The 23868-nt window shown below is 38.0% G+C and overlaps 1 protein-coding gene across 1 annotated transcript; it reads left to right on the top strand.

The window, feature by feature from the left end:
• Positions 1–10030: 10030 nt before the first annotated feature.
• twist2 lies at positions 10031–13653 on the top strand. Its single transcript, XM_081368082.1, has 2 exons — positions 10031–10751; positions 13143–13653. The coding sequence occupies exon 1, from the start codon at positions 10228–10230 to the stop codon at positions 10720–10722; it is 495 nt and encodes a 164-aa protein (XP_081224208.1). The 5' UTR covers positions 10031–10227; the 3' UTR covers positions 10723–10751; positions 13143–13653.
• Positions 13654–23868: the final 10215 nt, after the last annotated feature.

The raw sequence follows: 23868 nt of genomic DNA, 5'->3' as shown, positions 1-23868 counted from the left end.
GTTAAGGTAACGTATGATGACGAAAGCACGTTAGTGTTAGCCCTCCCGGAACCCAGAATGCATTGCAGTGCCTGCAGTTCGAAAAAAATATCTTTGTGTGGAAGTCAATGGGAACCAATCGCCTAAAAAGAGGCGGTACTCCACAGACCGTGACTTGACGCTGATTGGACTATATCCAGAGGCAGACAGTGATGGCTATCATAACTCTGTGGTTGAGTCATGGTTTGAATGCGAATGTGATTGAAAAATACCTTTTGCACTTGGTGGTGCGTCGCCCTAATGAAGAAACCGCCCCTGGTATATCTTCACCTGTGTCATTTTCACACAAATCCTCAAGAGCTGCACCAGTAACGCACAGCCTTCGAGCTGAATGGATTCTTATGGCCGGAGCGTTGCAGTCAGTCTTTAGAGATTGGTACTGACTTTCTTTATGCATTTGGCTGACTCCTCCATCTAGGGTGATGTTCTTACCAGAGCCCCAAGTCCATCTCTGGAGGCAGCAGCAGGTGTGTGTGTTGACTCTCCGCATGGGCTCTAGCCATCGATCACCATATAACACAAGCTCCGCTGTTCTATTACAATACCAGCAGCTTCAATTACTGCATACAGCCAGAGTCACGTCCATTATTACAACTTGTATGACCGGGTTTTAGTGCTCCATGCTGTCAGAGCAATGTAGAGCTCAAGAGGGGCGTACAGGTGTAGATCCGATTTACCTTTGGGACTCGTGCTGACTCAAACAGGCTGGACTTATGTGCATGCATTCATAATGCTGTTAGTTGATCTTCAGCACAGGAATTTATAAAGAATGTAGACCTAAAAATAATAATGCAACAAGAAATAACACTGGGTTATTATCATTGCCATCTAGTGGTTAGTTTAATTATCAATAGTTTTTCTTTTTTCTTACTTGAAGGCATAGTTGAACCTAAATGAAAATGATGTCATTATTTACTCACAAAAATAAAAGCACATGAAATGAGGGTGAGGTCGATAATAAAGGTATTTACAGAATCACAGTTTGTGACCATGGCAGTCAAAATAAATAAATAAAATCGTTTGCTTTTTTAAAAAGTATTATATAAAATCAGTCCATATATTCCAAATGCACACTATAGAATCTTTTTGCACCTCTTCTCCATATAACAGCAGTTTGTGACCATGGCTGTAAAATAAAATAGTATTATAAAAGTAGTTCATGCACACTACATTCTAATATTACAAAATAGTTAATGGATACAGTCAGATCTAGAGCTTGAAAAGTCCTCCATTACGGATTGTGAAACATTCAGTGATAAACTTTGCATGTTTCTCATCTGTATCTTGCTGCGTTTACAGGGTCAGTGCTATAATTCAGCAATGAAATAAAACTGGGAAAAAACAATGAAGCCTGATAAACACTTGTATCCTGATTCCTGACACTGTGTACATCCTTGTTTCTTGCAGCAGGGGGTTCAGTTATTTCTGGCCATCCAACCTAAGTTGACTTGTGTCAGAAAGGGTGAGGACTGGAGTCCTGCGGGCAGGTGTGTTTATTGTGCATTTCACTTCTTCTGAAAGCATGCTTGCAATAGGACAAATATCAATTATCAAAGATTATCGTATTCAGGGAATGTAGGAAATGAGGGAATATACAAATCAGTTGTCACGTAAAGCCTCTCTAATCAAAATAACAGACGTCTAAACAAGGATAAAATACTGAAGGCAGTTGAAACCACAGCTCTCAAACATTAGAAAATATTACCATGCCTTCTCAAATTGGAACTGTCTTTTATGAAACAAACACATTGATTGAATTATTTGCATAGACACCCTGGAAATCTTTTGGGACACCATCAAACATTGAGTCAAACAGTCAGGGTCTGTTTATACATCAGCAGAGAGGAAATGTACATTCTCACACAGTTATTTAGATGATACTGCAATGCCTTGAGTAATTGATCTCCATGTGCATGTGCACCACAGTCCCTCTGCAGATCTGAGATAGCTGTGAAACACATTTTAAATGATCCACCTGCTTTGCTCATTACCGCGGGCCCCCTCAAGGCCTAGACACACACACGCACGCACACACACACATCGAGATAGTGACTCAGATTTGCTAAGTGGGGAGATATGCATTTTTCCTTCAAATACATTTTGGGAATGTCAAGGTTTCATTGCCACAGGGACATATGAGCCCATTTAAGAATACCTTTAGGATTCTCAACCTTTCTCGCTCAATCGAAATCACAGCATGCTTTACGTCTGGAGCGCTTTTTTTCTTCTTCTTTCAAATCAATGGAAAAGTCTTCAATCTGTATATATAATTTCAGAACTAATTAGAAAGTATTTATTAATGAATGCATTTATTATTATTGTCTATCTAAGAGTCTGAAACCTCTGAAAATCTGGACCTTTTTTCCTTGGAAAGTTTTATAAACGGCTCTTTTGCGTCTCTGATTTTTATTTTTATTTTTTTGTATTTTAATGGTCTTTGAGATTCACTCACAATGTTAAAAAGGTTTTTTGCACAAAACAATAAAAAAAATATATATATTTTCAACCTTCATTCTGACCCTCTGACTGAAATGATCTGTTTTAAGGCGTGGCTCCTCTAAGGCTTGTCAGTAAATGGGCTCTGTTATGATTGGCTAACGTCACTGCATAGGAAACGGTATCAACACCCACTCGCTATTACACGTGAGTAAGTGTTTTGAAAACATTATCCATGTAAAACCATAATTTACAGATAGAGATGAAAATTACTTGTGGTTTGTGATGCAGCTGCTGTCAGATCCAGTAGTTTGCTGCTTCATTTTTCAACAAAAGTTTCTTTGTGAACTCTCCATTACACTGTGCCTCGTTTACAAAACAAAATGCTCCGAACAAACATATAATCCTTCGACGCAATCAGGGATGCCATTAATAAAAAACATCCACTTGTTCCAGATGCTAGGATCCTTCTGAAGTCACTGTAAAAATGATATGATTAAGTTATGACAACATATGTTTTTACATTGCTTTAACTCATCAAAATAAGTTAAGCAATTTTCTACTCTTTTACAAGATTCAAGTAATTTTTTAAAGTCAGTTTAATGTAATTTAAGTTGAAATGACTTAAACATTCAAGTTGATTGTACTTAAAAATTTAAGACAGCAACTTTTTTTTTACAGTGTGTACAGAGACGCAAAAGAGCCGTTTAAATTGGACACATCAAAGTGAATGTTCTTTCACTCTTCCATTTGCCCTGTTGTTGACAGACTCAAGTGTATGAAGCATGTCAAAAACTGAATGCGTAATTGTGTACAGTATCCAGCGTAGAGAGCATCAGTGATTATAATGAGTTCTGTCTGCTTTTGAACGTGACGCTCACATCCAGTAGGCAAATGTCAGCTGTCAAGTGCCGTAATGCCTGTGGGTAAGGCCTATATGCACCATGGTGCATATCTATTCGTCGATGTCTTGCTCTGGAGGCAGGCATATGCAAATATGTTTGCCATTGTGATGCCATAGACCCTGCAATATCAAAACGAGCTGTTTTTGGAGCTTGATTAAATGCTTTGTTTATAATGAGGAGGATGTTTTAAGCTATGAAACTTGCAAGACGTTTTAATGGTACAAAACCTACCACAAAAATGCACAATTTGATTTCTCATGTCATGACCCTTTAAAAAAAAAGGTATGTTGTTTTGAAATAATGCAAGTAATTGAGAAATATTTCAGATTTTGCACTATTTCTTGGTTGCTAATCAGATAAGTAAAGTAGTGACGGTGATCAAATGACTTCTTGCTCTTTTGAAAGATCATGTTATGTAATTTCTGTAATTCATGTCATTTTGTTACTCTGATAACATTTACGGCAAACACATGGTGAAAATGTGTGTCATAGAACTATTGTAGAGAAAACTTGGCTCTCTGGACTGCTTGCATTAGCATTAGCAAACATCACAGCTGACATCTGTAAATGGATTACATTCTGTTATAATTCACATCATAAGTTGACTACACAATATAATAATGTTGACCTATGGAAAAACTACATCCTACGGTGGAGCAAGTAAACACATTTTTTAAGAAAGGAAGAGGAGCAGCAAATGCTTTTTGATTATTAATTGCATTGCCATGCTAACCGTATGACAGAGAAAATAAGGACATAAGAAGAGAAGCTTCCTCTGTCATTCTACAAAAAGAGTGCCAGAGTGTCTATTATAAATGTGTAAAAAATGGACTTTAACTAGTAACTATTTTATTTTGGACCTTTTTGTCTATGAAGCATTTTTAGTTGATTTCTTCTTGATGAAATATTTGGGCTGTGTTTAAGTCCAAGTTTTATGCCCTTCCCTTGCTAACTTCCCTCTGTCTCGTTCTCTCGGATGCACAATAGTTTGCGTTGCACTAGTGCCCACTACTGACGGAACCCTTGCAATGTGTTTAAACGCCCTAAGCCCTTGATCACTTGTAGGTGAATTAAGTGCGAGCACTGTGAGTGGCTGTTTTGACGTCACAATCGTGTTACATTGTGGTCTATGGAGCTGAATGTCTGAAGTGAGCAGACTCAGTCAAAATCGAGGGGTCGTTGAGGGTCTGTCCAAATAAACACCCTTTGTCCACTTGACGAAGGTGAACGCACTTCAAAATGGTGGCTGGGATTCAACAGAGGGGAAGTTTGTGAGTCTAAAAGTGGATGCAGCCTTGGACATATAAGCTATAAATTTATATATATTTTTATATTTATTTTATTATAGTATGCATAGTGTAGGCTATTATTTAAAAGACTTGAAGAAGTGTCCCCAAGGCCAAATTTGCAAACTGTGCTTTAAAATCAATTACTCAAACTAGAAATGACACCCATTCACCAGTGTAGATTTTTGTGCTTTCTAACGCTACATTAAATTGACAGTTTACTGTAAATGTACTTATTGCGTTTACATCAATCATGACTCAGACTTTCCTCTAGGCCAGTCCAGGCCAATCAGTAGGGCAAACAGGCCATGTTTGCCCAAGTTCAGAGCTCTTAGTCGGGCCACCTGTGCCCACACGGCCCTGTGAACCTGAAACTAACCTTAGCACCAACATCACAACTGCAACTCTCATTATACTCCAGTGTTTGTGCAAGAGCTTGTGTGGGGGGCAGGAGCTGCACCAACACTCACTACAATTCTCAGTCACTATACGCAAGACGTCTTATTCACTGGAACTGTGAAGTCATGACAATGGTTGTGAATTACAATGTGCTTATAATCTATTATATGCTTCAAAGACCGCGTGTACTTTTTGATGACTAAGAAACGTCCTCTGTTCAAACAAACTGCGATACAGATCAATTCCTGAGATGGATCAAAGATGAAGCAAAAACTACACAGTGCTGTTTACTTTAAAAGTCAGTAAATATGACATTTACATGGATCTCATTGCATTCAAAAAATGATTTGCGAATGTTTAGTACGACAACTAAACCGTAACAGCGCTTGCCTGTCAGGGTCCAGTCTGTTGCATAGTCAACCATTTGCTTTTCCTTCGTCGAAATCAAAGCAAGCAGCAGCAGAGCTCTTGGGCACCCAGACACCCCGGACCAAGGCCATGCAACAGCACAGAACCCGTCCTGAAAGCTGGAGGAGAGGGCTAAACTATCTGCATCATGTTAAACAAACCGAAATGCTTCAAGCTGCTACATACTCCCTAATGAAACATTTATGAAGGGCCTCTAATGCAATTTTAGAAACAACTTGTAACTGCTAGAGAACACAGTCATGTGGATGAATGAGAGGACAAACTGTGTTAGAGTACGAGTTAACGCTGCAGGGGTGCAATGCTCATTCCACTATAGGAAAGCATTTACATTTTACAAGGACAGTTTAAACCTTCTGCTGGGGATCATGTTGTCAATATCTTACAATATTAGTTACCATTTATTTATTTTAATGACCTCACCAAATTGTGCCACCTCTGAAACAGTGAGGTTTAAAGTGCTTTAAGTGAACAATAAAATAAATTATTAATTTACTTAAGTCACATACATTTAAAAATGTGACTTGGTTATTATTGGTGGTCAATTATTAATAATGGTTATTATTGTTATCTATATTTAAAAATGTTTCCTGATTAATATTTTTGTGGAAAACGTGATACATTTTTTTTTCAGGATTTCCAGTAATTCCAGTATAGAAAGTTAAAAGAAAAGTATTTATTTGAAATAGAAGTCTTTTATAACATTATAAATGTCTTTATTGTCACCCCAAACCTTTAAACGGTATCAGTTTACATAAAAATATTATGCAGCAAAACCGAATCAAATATTACTAAATCAGTATATCACTATGATTTATAAATGATCATGTGACACATGAGTAATGATGCTGAAAATTCACCTTTGCATCACAGGAATAAGTTACATTTTAAAATGTATTAAAATAGAAAATAGTACTTTTAAATTGTTCTCAATTTTACTGCTTTTACTGTATTTTCCATCAAATAAATGCAGCCTTGATCTAGTGAGCAAGAGACTTAAAAAAACTATACAACATTTAAAAATCTTAATTACAGTATTCCAAACATTTGACTTGTAGTGTACTTGTGCAAATACATATTGAGGCCATTGTATTTTTTTTAAATTAAGAATATTAAAATGTAATAATCTTAAGAATGCTTGCATGAAGTTCATGACTCTGCAAGTGCAAACGAAGAGATTATCCATGCAAACGTCAATGTTTGTAGGAACATGTTTGCATTGTTGGTTCACCGAGCCATGTCATCTTCACACCACAGAGTGAGCACAGAGTGAGGAGCAAGGCATCTGTTGATCCTCAGACACTTGCTGAAAAGATAAAGGGATTCGTAATAGAAAAGCCAATTTTGGAGGTTACATTTTTTACAAGTGTCGTGTCATTTCCAGTAGCAGCAGCAGTCATATTAAGAATGACTGCACTTTCAGTAAAAGACGTTGCACTGATATCATGAAAAACAGCTGTGTGTGTGTGTGTGTGTGTTTCATCTTGGCATTGCACACATTTTGGACGCATTGACTGGCCAAGACGGATATATATGCATTGATATATGTGTGCCCTTTCCAGAACAGGGAAGAAAATGCAGTCACAGATTGGGTTCATCTGTGCTGGTTTGTGAGGCTGAACTTTATCACCTTCATCAGGACTATAATATTCATCACATCTCTAAGAATCCCCACAATTCTTCCTAGAACATATCTAATCAATTAACATTTCGCATGTCACACCCGGTGAGGTTTCTTTTATTCGCTCACTAAAAGTGTAAAAGCCGCCAGACCACCAGACCGTCTCCCGCATGGCTTTTCTAGTTGTTTCTGAATCTAAAATCAGCCTGCAAACATCTGCAGGTTGATGTGACAGTCTGCTGCAGAAAGGATTTCAGCTTATTAAAGAGTTCCAGGCCATGTGGAGCTGATTTAGAAGCGTCAAAGAGATATACAGTAAACACGTCATCTTAGCAGAGTGAAATATGGCACGGCATATCTTTGATCTGATGTGGGTCATCTCCAGAACCTGCCGGCTGGGTCAGATGGTACCAGATCTGCCCCTGCTGGGGCCTTCCTAGAAATCGAAATGGTATTATTGAGTGGATATACCTGTAAGTCACGAGAGCTCGTGATCCGGAGAGGCTTCGCTGTGCCGCTGGGCCATATGGAGTCTATCTGAAGCGGCGGAGTTGATGGAGCGGGTCAGGCTACAGGGAAACAGGCTTCAAAGTTGGGCACATGTCAATGTCTCTCTTATCCTTTCACTATGAGTTACAGGACAGAAGATATTCATTCTTCACAATCGCCTGATCCTTCATGCTGCTGGAAAATCCCAAAAGTGTTTATCAAAGGCAGGTACTTCAAGAGATAGTTCACCCCAAAAATAAAAATGAGGTCATATACACTCACCTTCATGTCGTTCCAAACTTGTGTGAAGCGCAAAAGGTGGATTTTTGGTCGTTTTTCCTCTAGATATATCTTTTGAATATGCCATTTCTGAGGGGAAATTACTGTAGTCTATTCATTTCACCTAAATATCATTTTATGGGGTTTTTTTTGGAGCTTGACAGCCCCGGTTATCATTTACTGTCATTATATGGAAAATAGCAGACCGATAATCTTCACAAACTCATCTTTTGCGTTGTATAGAAGAATAAAAGGCATACGGTTTTGGTCATTTTTGGATTACCTATTCCTTTAAATTAATTCAGTCTGTTAGTGTATAACAGAGGAGATAAAGCAGAAAATTCAATTTGAGATTCAATCTACATTAGGATGTTTTTGAGTTTTATCATTGTTGCGGTTTTTACATTGTTCATTATCTGAAAGTGCAAAAGCGGACTGACACATTCAACAATTTTCTAGTTTCTTTATATTAGAGATGCTGTAGCATGTATAACTATAATTGCTTCAAGCTCTTTGATTAAGAAGCATTCGTGTTGCATTATCTTGAAGCTCTAAAACCATAAACATCCCTCACTGAAAACCCTTTCAGAACGTCCATGTTTTAACCAGAATGGACATGGAGATCATCTGAGCATCCTCAGGGCTATTCTTGCTGGCTTCGTCCCATGTGTCAGTCATCCGTTCACATGTGGATTACATACATAAATCAAAGGGAAACAAATCTTTTCTCTGAAATAAGGCATAATTTACAATTGAAAACCTTACAAATATGACCAAACTGCTGCCTTATACAAAACATCCCAAAGCCTCTTTTGAACACTGGACACTGGTAAAAGAAATCTGACATGCATTATTATTGTCTTATTCAAAGAGACAGTCCAGGCCTGTGTAAGAGAAAAAAGCCTGTGAGGTTTTGCCAAAAGTTCTTCAAAAAAGGCTGACTCCTACATGTGTTTAGGGTATTGTGAAACCTTGGACTTATTCTGGAAAACAATAGGGAAAGGTCTTTCATCTGACTTGAAAGAATGGCGTGAAGAGAAGTCTGCAAATTCATCTACTGTGTGCCACATCTGAAAGAGGTGAGAGGCTTTTTGTGGCATTTTAATAATAACCATGAAAAAAATATGACCTTAAACATTAACGGGGGACGTTCGGCATAAGGCCGAATACGACAATTTAATAGAAAGGGGTCACTTGCGCTTCAGTCTGGTTGGTGCTCTGGTCTGGTGTGCTCCGGTCCTGCTCCTTGGTCCTTGCTAGACCTTGGGTCTCTTCTTACGACAATTTAATATAATGCGCAGCTTTTAGTCATAAAATCAATCATAGCAGCAATTGATAATTATGAATTTAAAAGAAAAAACAAAAAAAAAACTGTTGTAACCTTGCCAACAATATATATATATATATATATATATATATATATATATATATATATATATATATATATATATATATATATATATAGTTGTTTAAAAAAAGTCTGTCACCCCATTTTTTCAGGTTTTTTGTTGACAATTAACACCACTCCTATTGAGAAATATTTTCACAGAAAAAAAAGTGTGACAACTAGCCCCCATGTCCCTTAAAACATAATTAAAAAGGCATCATAAATAAATAAAACTGATAACAATCAGATATAAAAAAATATATATATATTTTTTTTAAACAAATGTGTATTACAAGCAATTCTGAAAAGTCTTTTTATTTACAAATATAAAAACAATTTCAACAATATTTTACCATATTACACACTGCCTACATTGTAATATTTAAAATGTGAGATAATTATAAAACATTTTTATAAGTACAATGCACACTAATTTACACTTTAAATTTAATTAAAAAAATGTATATCTTATAATACTTTTTTTTATTTTTTTTTTATTTTTTACCATAGACCCGTTTGTACTGCGCCACTTTACATTCCTTTTCCATTAAAATGTCGTTTTTACTGCAGTGTGAGATTGAAATAATGTCTAAAACTGAGAGCATCGAACTAAAAGTGTGGTATAATTTGAGTGGCAGCCAGTGGAGAGGTGCAGTGTAACTTAAGACTGGTCCTCCTAGTTTATTAGTCCACCAATCAGAGAGCAGCACTTCCTCCCCCTCCAGTCACACTAGTATTTAGCATCAGAGACTAGGATAAAGTTTCCCAAAAAATTAGGAAAAAACTTCCTGCGGGAGGAAAACTCAGCCAAGCTCTACTTCTGGAAGTAGAGGCGCAGTCTCGGAACTTTAGGAGGACAGACGAACCCCCCGAAAAACGCACGGATATAACGGTCTAACCACGGATTCAAAGGTGGAGAGCGCGTTTTATCCTCGACCTTCACATTTCTTTAAAAAAGAAATGGAAGAGAGTTCAAGCTCTCCCGTCTCCCCAGTGGACAGCCTGGTGACCAGCGAGGAGGAGTTGGACAGACAACAGAAAAGGTTCGGGAAGAAGAGGAGACACAGTAAAAAGTCGAGCGACGACAGCAGCAGCAGCCCGAGCTCCGTGAATAAACGGAACAAAAAGCCGAGCCCGAGCAGCACTCAGTCGTTCGAGGAGCTGCAGAACCAGCGCGTTCTGGCGAACGTCAGGGAGAGGCAACGGACTCAGTCGCTGAACGAAGCGTTCGCGTCTTTGCGCAAAATCATCCCCACGCTCCCCTCGGATAAACTCAGCAAGATACAGACGCTCAAGCTCGCCTCCAGGTACATTGATTTCCTCTATCAAGTGTTGCAGAGCGACGAGATGGACAACAAGATGTCGAGCTGCAGTTACGTCGCGCACGAGAGACTCAGTTACGCGTTTTCCGTGTGGAGGATGGAGGGCGCGTGGTCGATGTCTGCGTCTCACTAGCGGTGACTCGTCCATATCATGCCAAACGGGTGGGTAGAGAGATGCCAAGACCTATACAATTAGTCTCTCGAGATGAGTTAGGCTACTATATAAGTTAGTGTCGAGATGTGTAGATGTGTGACGGCAGTAACCTGCTTTTAGAGAAACCCCAGCTGTTCTGGACCACTGACACTGACAGTTCATTAAAGGAATGCAACACTATATCCTCGTGACACCCCAAAAATTGTCATTTAGATAAGTATTAAGTATTAGAATTCTTTAAAACGCTATTCTATAAATGTTTTACACGTGCAATAATTCATAGTTTTAGCATAGTATTATTACAGATACGGATGTGTGTAACCTGCAGTAACCAATTCCACTTAATGAATGTCTATATCCTCCTCACTGTAAAAAGTTATGACGGCATGTCTTTTTTTTCATTGCTTTTTTTTTATATATATATATAAGTTATACAAGATTCGACTCGTTTTTTTTTTTGAGTCAGTTTAATGTAATTTGCTTAAATTACTTAAACGTAGTTGATTGTACTGTATTCAGGTGAGGCCAAGAACACACAAAAAAAAGCATTTTTAATATTTTACTCTTTAAAAAAAATACCTAGGCTATTACTACTTTTTTTGTAATAATGATTTTATGGACTAAGCCCTATTTTTTTTTATTTATCATCGTTTTAAAATGTCTTCATTAGATGATATTACCATAAATGTTCATAGGCGACATAGGTATCACGAGGATATTCAAATTATTATTATTATTATTGAGTTGTTATTATTATGGCCACACCCCCACAAATCTGGTGTCACAGAAAAGGCCAGAAAGTTCCCTTTAAGTAACATCAGGACATAAACCAATGGCATATGATCTCAGAGATTATTATAGAAATGTTCACTATACAGTGGACAAAATGCTAGGCGTCACGAGGATATCCCGAGGAAATTAATATTGGGAACACATATATGTGTCCAAATTATTATATTATGCTATGAAGACAAACATACAGTCGTAAAGCCCTCTAAAAACACAATAGAAGCTCGCGCATTTACAGCAAGAAAATGAACGTACAGCACAAAAACAATGAGAATCGGCTGATTCCTCGACTGCTAAAGCAAATATTTCTAGTAAAAGAGACATGGTGAGAACTAGAGCACGAAAAGCTGTGGTATGCAGACTGTATTTGTTAGAAATAACATGGAAACAAACGCTGAATTTGAGTTTTTCTCAGTATTTGCGACTATTATCCAGTAGCCTAAACAAATAAACATTCTCATTATATCGTCGATGTTTATGAAACGAATAACGACCCAGCCGTGATAAGAAAAAAATGTTCCTCTCGTGAATAAAACTCAAATTTCAGCGGGGATTTAAACTGGTTATGAAGTTACAGACCACATTCGACCATAAACGTTAAGCTAAAAAAAAAAAAAAAAAAATAAGAGAGAGAGAGAGAGAGAGAGAGAGAGAGAGAGAGAGAGAGAGAGAGAGAGAGAGATAAAGACAAATGGAAAAGAATTATGATCCTGAAATTAAAGCACCTGTGTGTGGAACTGTAGTTCTAAGGAACGAAAAGATTCTGCTACATGACATCGGGATATAAAGTCCTTTTTGTCCTAACATGAACCTTTATTTTTAAGAGTGAAGGTGAGCTGCAACCATAACAGTTTATGCTTGTGAAATAACAGCACAAAAAAACTTTAAGGCAAGACTGAAATCTTTCAGGCTAAATATGTGTACAATCAAATTATCATTTACATTTTATTTAATAAGCTAAATTATGCATGGAGTTCTCTTTCCTTGACAAAATAAAGTAATATCCTGTGGTGAAAAGAAAGAAGATTTCCTAAATGAACCTGCACATCTATAAATGAATATGGTCCTAGTTTAAATAACTCAAATTAAAGAAGATATCATAATGCATTAACCAGTCGGATAAATCTCTCTTTTTATGCGCCGGATTAGGTCTATCAACCAAGACAACACACAGCTGTCATAAAAATGTTTAACTCAACACTTGTAACAACATTAGTTGTTTGTCTAATTGATTCTTATCAATTTATTTGAATAAAGTAATATGCGCTACTGAGAAATTCCAAAGGAAGGCAGGTGTACGGCTTCGGATTTCAAACCAAATGACCTCTTAAAACAGTTATTTTCCAGTGACGTAATTCCACCTGGGATTTGTGTTACATGATTGAACCAAGCCTTTTCCTGTGTAAGCATGTGCTCCCACTCAGAATTAAAAAATGGGATCATTAATAGCTTCCCATTTTTCTCTCTTCAACCTGCAAACAAACCTTGAAGTTTAAGGTCTTCGCTGAAAATCCCTGCATTGAAGTTTGAGGCCTTTAACAGAGAGAAGCAGATTTTTTAACCTAAATGTTTCTCACAAATGTTTTTTTTTTTTCCTTCTTCTTCCACAGACTGTTTACTTCCACTAATTTTGAAGACACCAAAGGATTTATTGATGAACCTCTAAACCTCAAAGACGTGGCCAAGGGACATTCAGTGGATACACCTACATCCTCATGAAGGACACAACAAAAGGAACTTTTTATATACTTAGAGAAAAAGTAGATGACGTCTCCTGTGTCGTCAAATACATTTAATCTTTTTCACAAGTTATTCTTAAATGTCGCTGTGGTGATAGTACAGGAAGGCCATCTGTTATCTGTATGGAAACTATATTTCATGTTTGTCTCTAAACAGAAGAGTTTATATATATATATATATATGAACAAAAAAACTATTGTACATAGGCTACCTGTGAGTGTTGTCAGCTTTTTTTAAAGGGACCAATGCAATTTAGAGCAATACTTTCTTGAAGTATGCTGCATGGATGAACGCATACATTTGAATTTTTTTCTATGCAACAATTTCGATTTCCATCCAGTGTACATTTTGCTTATTTATTAAAACATATTTTTGAACATGTAGGGTGAACACATTGATTTGCATACGTCCACATCATCACTGCAGAAAAAGAGCGTTCAGATTTTCCCCTTCTTTTGTGCAGGTTCATTAGCCGAAAAGAAAGTCCAGCCAGTTTTACCCCAAAGCTTATAAAAAAGCCTGTCCGCTCTAATAAGAAGAAATCACTGAATCCAGACGGCTGGAGGCAAATTCTTTAACAACTGCAGATAACCGCAGCATTTAAATACCGGACCCCTACCAGACCTTTTCATTTCTCCTCTAAATCTACACCAACGCTCGCAAATCATTTAATTGTTTACATCTCATTTTCCCAGGCTTAGCTTGATAAAATCTAAAAGAAACGACTCCACTGCTGAGGCATTAATGTTTGATAAAAGCTCAGTTGTTCTGTTGGCCTGTTCAAGACTAATCCAACTCTGCTTTTTTATGATATTTTGGAGCTTTAAATAATAAAGGCAAGAACCTTTACATCAGATAGGCATATGTCCTGTATATGGGTCAACATGCCACTGATGATTAAAAGAGAAATCTATTTTTTTTAAAGAAAGTTATAATAGTTAAAATAGTTTCAGACATTTTTGATAAGCATTTGTTCCATTTTCAACAACAACAACAACAAATGATTTTATGACTCCAACAATGTGGGGGTGTTTATGGCTTTCTTATCACATGACTAAACAAATCACTTCCTTTATGCTGGTTATGCAACACTTAGACTACTTTGATTTCCCAGACAAGAGTGGCTATATTTTAATTGCAGTGTATTAAAACATAATTGCTTCACTGTTTTTTTTTTAAAGGTAATAGCAATAAAAGATTGTGCCAGAGTACAATCTTCTGATAAAGAGCTGGAATCAAAACCTCACCTGTGGTGAACACATTAAATAAATATTTTCTATTTTTTGGAGCTGTGGTGTGCCAAATTTACCGTCCTTTTTGTAGTTGAGCACCCTCATTGAGCTTTTTTGCCCGTTAGATGCATGTGCGAGTTCAATATGCCAACATCTTATTTCGCTTAACTCAGGACAGTTAGGCCACCATCACATGACGTTTTTATCTCCCACAAAATAAAATCAAAAACTAAAAACAGGCAAGAAAAGGTAGCAAATCTGGCGAAACGCCACTGACCCAAAGAGATACACTTACGAGAAAACAGCTGCAGTTTAAAAATAACAGTTCTTAAATATGTGGTGATGGGGAAGCCCCCAGAAAAAAGAAAACTGCGGTGAAGAGTGAGAACCAGCCTGTTATATACACACCTCTCCTTTTATTCTGTGCACCTGCGCAAATCTCTGCAACCGCAACGGAAACGAGCTAAACGCAAGGGTCTCGAGAACGGCTGGCTACTTGACGTCGAGACGCGACGCAACAGAGAAATACGTCCTTCTGACACACTTGTAGCCTACGTAAACAGACCAAAAATAATTAGCGTAGGGCCTATACGGAAAGCAAAAACATTTACAGTATGTAAGCTATACAGTAAAATAAAACAAGTTTACACGTCTGTCAATCGCCCACACTCAACAAACATATTTTGGTTTCGTATAGGCTACCTACATTTTTAAAATCTCAGTTAGCGATGTCCGATTCGTGGAGGGCTCGTTCTTATGAATCGGATCTTTTATGGAAAAGGTCAAACTTGTTCACAAAATGATTCGTTAAGGAATTGTAAACTTAAAGGGATAGTTCACCCAAAAATTCAAAGTTTGTCATCATTTAGGCTACTCACCCTCGTGTTGTTCCAAACCTGCATGAGTTTATTTCTTCTGTTGAACGAGATAGCCATTTAAAAAGAATGTTGGTAACCAGACAGTTGACAGTAGCCTATAGCTTTGACTTCCAGTAGGAAAAAACAAACAAACATGGAAGTCAATGGGTGACTTCTGTGTTCAACAGAAGAAAGAAACTTATACAGGTTTGGAACAACATAAGGGTGAGTAGGCCTAAATGATGACAGAATTAAAATTTTTGGGTGAACTATCCCTTTAGTGATTCGTTCACTAATCTTTTGAATTTAACGAATCGGACTGAATCAGTAAGGACAGTTCTCGAATCTTTCGAAATAGCCCATGTCCAACTCGTAATAGGCCGAGAATTACTGATGGGGCAAAAATATGTTTAATAAAAAATGTTTTTACACATCAATTCGAAACGTTGGTTTTAATAAATAGCATTTAATTAAATCATGCAAATATTCAGTCGAGTGATGTAAATTTTAAGTAGCCTATTGTTTAATGTGAAACGCAAATTATATGTTCAAAATAACTGTTTTTATGAGCTGAAGTCTGCCAGGAACGATATTACAATGAATAAATAATCTTATTAATAAACTTTTCTCAGGAAAAATGAAATAAACAGCAACGTGTTTCTACATAAGGCTTTATTAGGCATGTACATGCAATGCAGTTATATCATGGAGGTGTGATTAAATAAGTACGCCATGACGTAAAATCACTGAATCTTTTTTTGACTGATTCTAAAGAGCCGATTCACGTAAAAGACTAATTATTAATAAACGTTTTAAAACGATGTGAGAGGCACATGGATTTAAAAATAAATCAAATAAAAGGTTGTGTGTTGAGGGAAAGTGCGTATCCATCAGCAGCATGTTTGATAATGTCTCATTATTCCCGCCTTTCTTCTGAGCCAGAATGCCTCGGGCCACAGTTACGGAGTGGTGCAAGCCCCAGATGTTTCCCGTAAAATGAGACGGAAAAAGCAACAAAATTTTAATTTGCAGTAAAACGGATAAAGTAAAGGTTTACGCTGCATGTGCCGCAGAAAGGATTTCATGTTCAAGCTAATGCCAAGGTTACATTACACTTTGGGGGTGGGCCCTGGCAGGACACACATTTCCTTCTGCTAAACCTAGAATCAGATTTGTAGGCTACCACCCTAGTGGCTTACTTTTACCTTCTGTGTTGATAGTAGGCCTAAACTAGAGCAACTAAAAGACCACAGCTAACTCTAACTTCAGGCTATCTTGATGAAATTTTACTAAAACTGTTGTAAAATGCTGATAAACACAACACACCTGTGACCTCAAATTGATATTAACGCACTAAATTACACTGTAAACAGTTTACAGTGAGCCTAATGAATTATATATAATCATTAATGTCTGCTATTAAACTTAAAAGTATAGTTTACCCAAAAAAGAAAATTCTGTCAATTTACTCACACTTGTGGAATTTCTTCAGTGCATCATAAAATAAGATATGCCTCAGTGTCCATACAATACAATTCAATAGGGTCCAGTGATGTTTAGACACCAATATTCTATAATTACCCATGATTTGAGTGGCTTATTGGATTAATATTTAAGATTTTTACAATAGCTTATAAGAGCTTTACAAAAGTTGGCTATTTGTAGCTAGAATATAATAAAGTACATTCTTGTGATGGAACTCAAATGATCTCTCCGGATGACAATAAGGTGAATCGAGATGAGTAACAATTTGATCCCATAACACTCATAAGAGGCTGATACTGGCCTTCTTGCCCTAAAACAGCTCCACGTGTACAATATACGAACCCGCAGGACCGGATCCGAGCTCAAGGGTAGATGACGTGGCAATGCAGCACATGTTTGGCCTTAGATCGCATACAAACGTCTGCGCTGAATCACCGACCAGCAGATCAAATCAGGACATGGCTGAAGGACAGTGGATTCAGACTGTGTCAGACATGCGTTCTGGGACAGGAAATCTACAGCGCAGGTGTTTTCCTCCTGCACAGGTGGAGGGCTGTATACTGAGAGCGTTTCATCTGGGAACAATAGGTGGAGATGCTTACATTTAGTATAAACAATCCAAAAAGCCAGGAGGGGAAGGGATTATGGTGAACAAGAATAGTTCTGGAACGCTCTGGACCTTCAGTACACAGAAAGAAGACACTAAAAAAGTACTGGGAGGTAAGATCAGGACATGCAGGGGCCTGCTGACATTTTCAGAAGACCTGGATGATTAACTAACTAACTAACTAACTAACTAACTAACTAACTAACTAACTAACTAACTAACTAACTAACTAACTAACTAACTAACTGCACTTTCAAAGACTCTAATGGATTATTCTAACTGCTGAAAATGTCAAAGACCCTACTGGATGTTGGTAACACTTTACTTTACAGTGTCTTTGTTACATATGTCACATGCACTTACCATAGTAATAAAGGTAAATGATGCATAATTACATGCCTAACCTTCAACCAAATCCTAATCCTACCCTAACCCTAAGAACATGTACAGTAGTTAATTAATATTACTCAGTACTTAAATATTTAATTACACTGTAACAATGACACCTTAAAATGAAGGGTTACACTTTATTTTAAGGTGTCATTGTTACAGTGTAATTCATATTTAAGTACTGAGTAATATTAATTAACTACATGTACTTACTATAGGGTTAGGGTAGGATTGGGATTTGGTTGAGGGTTAGTTGCATGCAATTATGCATAATTTACTGTTATTACTATGGTAAGTACATGTAACAAGGACACTGTACAGTAAAGCGTTACCATGTCTGGTTGTCTAACAAACCAACCAACCAACCAACCAACTAGCTATCTGTCTGTCTGTCTAACAAACTCCTGGCAACCACTCAGAATACCCTAGCAACTGCATAGCAACACCTTAGCAACCATCCAAAGTACACATAGCCTAAATAATCTTCAAACATAAAGACACTGCGCTATTCTAAACTTTCAGAGAAAGGTTGTCCAGACATTATTTAAAGTTTGAAAAACTCTACTCATAGTTTTCATTCATTTTCATTACTGAGTGTAATTTCTGAATTTCTTGAATGAATGTGCCTGTAATTTCACTTTGAAATGACCTTGAGCTTTGGGGGGGAAAGCACTATACAAAATTATACTTATTTTATTATCATCCATTAACCGTGAGAAGGAACAGACTTTCAGTCTTCCACTGCCAGCAACACCACCTCTCCCCTCATCCTGGGAAGCACCAAAAACACTTCTCAGCCACAATCATTCCAAAAGCACCCCCCCTCCCCTCCCCTCCCCTAAAATTCCAGTCTTTACACCGCTGGAGAGATTTCCGCTGCTCTTGGAGGCAAAATCAAACTGGACAAGAAAATGGCTTAAAACACTAAAGTGGCTGTAAAAGCTGGTGTGGAGAACACATGCAGACCAGGCTGTGGAAATTACCTGTGGACGGATGTGGCACTCAGTGAACTCAATGTTCATCAATGGTTTTACATAACTCTGTATTATGATTCACCAGCATCTCTATTCAGTCTTAGGCTTATTTGCTCAAAGTGTTTGAGAGATGTATAACATAGGCAGCTGTGAAACTAAAATAATGATCTTACACAGGACTTTCAAGAGCTAAAAGAGCAGAAATTCTTCACCTTAACTGGATCAGGCAACTTGCAATAACGTTCAGTGGTTAAACAAAGGTGCGCTCGGCTGCAGAAACCTGATCCCGTCTCGTCTGTGGGTTCATACTGCGGCACACTCGCACACCAGACCACTTTCCTCTTCATTAGAAGAAAGGTCACACCAGGCCACTGAGGTGAGGAGCTGTTATTCTCTCCATTTCACCAAACTATGAAACAAACCAGCGTTACGCCACGTCCTAACCAAGCACGGCACTTGTTTCCAACAAGTCATTTGGTGATCTCCACAGAAAGTGAATATGTTGTTTAACTCGATACAGAACATTTTTGATATTTAATATACATCTAAGTAGAGCATTTGGACCAATGAGATTTCACTGTGGGCGGGGTTTTCCAGCATGACACCACATTATTACAACACCATCAAATCTCTTTGTGTTGTACAGCATTTTCACTTTCAGAATGGACAAAAATTACTTAGAAACCAGTCAAACCACAAAGTGTCAAGCTGCTTTTTGGTTGTCTTAGTCATGGCTGGTTAAGGCAAAAACGCCGTTGGTTACGGAAGTATCATTAATTTTTTCCCATAAGGATTTTAAAATAGTCTTTGTTAACTCTAAGCCACCGCCAGCGTTTTTGACCATTTTCACACAAAAAAAAAGAAAAAAAATTCTGGCTTCATACATAGTTTTTTATCAACACTTGAATGATGGTAAGTTTCAGGAAAAAAAGCAACACTTTTTATCAACACTTGAATGAGGGCAAGTTTCATTAGAAAAGCAACAATTTGAGCATAAAGCTGAGAAAACCGTGTTTTTGTCAAAGTCTACGTCTGGATGGGATTCAGAACAATGATCAAAACATAGATGGAGTAGATCGAGTCCATCAACAGCCCCAAAGCTTCACAGTCCTATAGCTCGTCCTTGGTCGACATTTCATTCAGTAACATTAGGCTTAGCAACATTTTGATTTATATGCTGTTTAATGTTGATCATTGTGTTATTTTACATATAGATACAGGTACGATTACATATGATATAGCTTGTGTTTGCATCTTCTTTGCATGAGTTTTGATGCAGAAGATGCGTAATAGCGACCCCTCCGTAACAGCGAAAACACGGAAAGCCGGAAATGTGCATCAATGGCAGGCGAGCGTTTTCTCATGACGCAAATAGAGTTAAAGTTAAGAGTTATAATCCATGAACCAAGCCAATCAGCTGCGAGGTGAATCATAACAATATAAACTTTGATTGGAAGCAAAAAAGTTTTAGAAAATCTGAAGAAAAGACATATACAAAAAATATATTAGCATTAATTTAGTTTAGCATGCTTTTTGTGTGCTTGTTCTCACAGTGAAAGCTCTCCTCTACAGTCTGGTGAATGTTCGTCAACTGAGTGCCACACTCTGTTAAGCCACAGGCCCGAACGTTTCACATGCCCAGACTGCAAACGGGTACCGTGGCCAGAAATGGTGCAAAAGTTGCTTGTGTTCCAAACATTGTTGCTTTCTAAGAATGATCTCATCTGAGTACAAAATGCAGTGCATTTTTGTACAAACTCTTCATTTTGAGTAATCCTGAAACTATAGTAGGCCTTGCTTTTCCAGTGGTGCACCTGAGCCCGAGATTGTGGGTTCGATTCCCGTGTAGTACAACTTTATAAAATTGAGTGCTATAAATGATGTTTTTACATTTCGATTACTTAAATCTGCAGGTTTTGCTCTTCTTGGCCCCGTATCGCAGCTTGCAGTTCTACTTCTCTATATTTTTGTTGTTGTGCTGTTGGTGGAAGAAACACCGGCTGAGGGAGATTACAGAGCAGAGATGCACGGAGATGTTAATGACTTCCTCATGTGAAGCCAGCGGGATAAAACACACAGTCCCCTTTACACGGTTAGCGCAGCCGCGGGGGAATTGCGGTGTGAACGATTTGAAGGGGGGGCTGAAATTAAACTTGCTCCGAGGGGGTAGATTCCGTCCCGATCTCATAGAGCCGGAAGGGGATAGGTCACCTGTGTAATTTGGACTAACACAACAGGCATAAATTGGTGTGGGTTGTGTTTGTGTGCTCTCTTAAAAAGTTGTGTGAGCTCTTAATGAGAAAAATATGTCACGGCCCCCGAGAGCCACCTTTCCCCCGCTCTCCTCTCTGTGACGATAAACATTTATGACAGTCCTGTCTCCGCATGCAAAGTAGAATCAAACAGTGAGGCGCTTTATGTCAATATTGGAAATGATCAAGTAGGAAAACGGAGAGTGTGAACCCAGCGGCGTTTGTTTCCTCTCAGGGCCACAGCACCTGCAGTGCAGTGACGGGTCAGTACACAGATATCTCCTCCCTGTAGCCTCTCGGGACGGGCACCGGGTTTTAGACTAAACACGGCAAAGACAAGCAAACAGCACGCAGCTCTCAAAACACAGCACACGCGAGACTGAAGATGACAGTCGACGTGGAGGACAAGCGTACAGTTTCTGAAAATATTTGAGCATAAAACAAACTCGGCACATTACAAGTGCCATCAACATCCTCGTCTTCAGACAAAATATTATCAAGTAGCTGAACAGATGATCAAATAAAACAATAAGCCTTGAGAAGCCATGTGTTACTGCACACGTCAAAAAGCAGACTGCTAAATCTCCTGTGGTAAAATCACGGTAGAGCATGCCCTCAAATGGCTTATTGCTTCTTTTTTCAGAAAAACTGTCAATATGACACAAAAATAAACACCAATATTCACCAAATAGTTCAAGGGATAGGTCACCTAAAAATAAAATAAAAAAATAGGATAGTTCACCTAAAGAGAAAGAAAAAAGAAGAAAATTCTCTTTCACCCACATGCCGTTCCAAACCTTAATGATTGCCTTTCTTCTGCAGAACACAAAAGAAAATAATTTGAAGAATGTTGGTAACCAAACAATTTTGGAACAAACTCTTTTGGTCACCAATTGACTTTCATTGAATGGACAAACAAACAGAAATTAAAAACTGAAGCTAACAGTTACTGCAATAGTAGGCCTATAGTATTATATATTATTAAATACAGTATAGGATAATTATTAGCAAAGCATGAATTCAAAATTGATGCTACTGGCATTCTTAATGGATGTTCCAGGCCTTATTGTGCACAATTCATTGTTGAATATTATTTAAATACAGTAAAAAAGGTTCAATTTATTACCATTAGTAAATGCATTAAGTATCATGAACTGCATTTTATTTAATTTAGTTTAATTTTCTTAACCTACTTTTTTTGTTGATTTGTGTTTGTTCACAATAGATTAACTAAAGTTAATTTATTCAACTTGAAATGTTAATAAATTTGCATGTGTAGAAATGAACAAACATAGATTAATAAATGCAGTTAAAATATGCTTTATTGTTAGTTCATGATGCCTAATGCATTAACTGTTTAATTGAACCTTGTTGTAAAGCGTTAGCAAAAATGTTTTTCTTTATAATCTTTCAAAATTCAACTTATTTCACCCCTGATTCGTCTGACCTTTTCATTTTTCCAATCAATCAATTTTTTCTCATATACTCTGTTTTACTTTTAGATTATTAAACGTGCTTATCGACTATTATACAGTGGCTTTAAAGGGATAGTTCACCCAAAAAGGAAAATTCCTAAAGTTGCTCCAAGCCTGTATGAATTTCTTTCTTCTGCTGAACACAAAAGAAGATATTTTAAAGACTGTTGGTAACCAGACTGTTGATGTGCCCCATTGACTTCCATAGTAGGAAAAAAAATACTATGGAAGTGCCATCAACTGTCTGGTTACCAACATTCTTCAAAAGATCTTTTGTGTTCAGCAGAAGAAACAAACTCATACAGGTTTGGAACAACTTGAGGGCGAGTAAATGATGACAGTTTTCTTTTTTTGGGCAAACTATCCCTTTAAATGTGGCTCATCCAATCTGAATTTACAGTCTGCACTATCTGCTTCATAATATGTGATTTACAGTCTAAATTGAGGAGAAGCTCTCTTGAGTAACGCTGGTCGGGATGATGTCCACACCCATCGGGTGAAGCGCAGGTCTTCTGCCTTGTGTCATATCGCTCGGGCTCTGTAAGGCTGATCTGTAATTTGGCTCTGAGATGCAGCTGGCTTCATCCACCACCTCAGAGCCACAATTAAAAACTGCAGAGAAGTGGCGAGCGACGCTCTGGAAGGAGGACCTTCTCTAATATAAGAGACCATAATGACAGACTGAGCCACCTCAATGAGGATGAGCAGAGGGATGGCGGGGAAAAAAAAGAGAGATAGAGAGAGAACAACATTGAATTGTGCGACCGCAGACCAAATAGTTAGGAACTAGCTAGAGGTTTTTCATCTGATGTGTCAAGCTTGTGTTCTCCGAGACGGGTTTATTGTGGGAACGGAGAGCATGTAGAGACCCCGATTGGGATCAAATGTGGAGACCGCACTGGGTTTACCCGACCCCGAGCGACAGGGCAAAGGTCACGGGGGTTCAGCGACCTGATCAACAGTTCCACTGACAGTCTCTAAACGTTTCACCTCGATTTGACTCCCGAGGAGCTCGATATGTGAACGCATTCCTGGGGATCACGTCACCTTTGTGCTCGCCGTGTTGTTTGGAGACGATCTTTTGTCGACCTGCGAGACGGTAAATATTGTCTCTTGCGTCTCCTTTCACACTATTAGCTTATCCGTGCCACACGTCCCAGGGTGTCAGATTTATGAATATTCAAATGCCTTAAAGTGTTTTCTACTTCATGGCCTAAAGAGTCAATTCAGCAGCGCTGGACTGGAATTAGCCGGTTGTTTGTTTGACTGGCGCTTAGCAAGCAGCAGGGTGATGTTTTTGTTTGCTTTGGTCAATCCGCTGGAT

The sequence above is a fragment of the Scardinius erythrophthalmus genome, assembly GCF_964197995.2.
Source record: "Scardinius erythrophthalmus genome assembly, chromosome: 6".
Taxonomy (NCBI): domain Eukaryota; kingdom Metazoa; phylum Chordata; class Actinopteri; order Cypriniformes; family Leuciscidae; genus Scardinius; species Scardinius erythrophthalmus.
The sequence above is the reverse complement of the archived record's forward strand: the minus strand, read 5'-3'. Positions and strand labels throughout refer to the sequence as shown.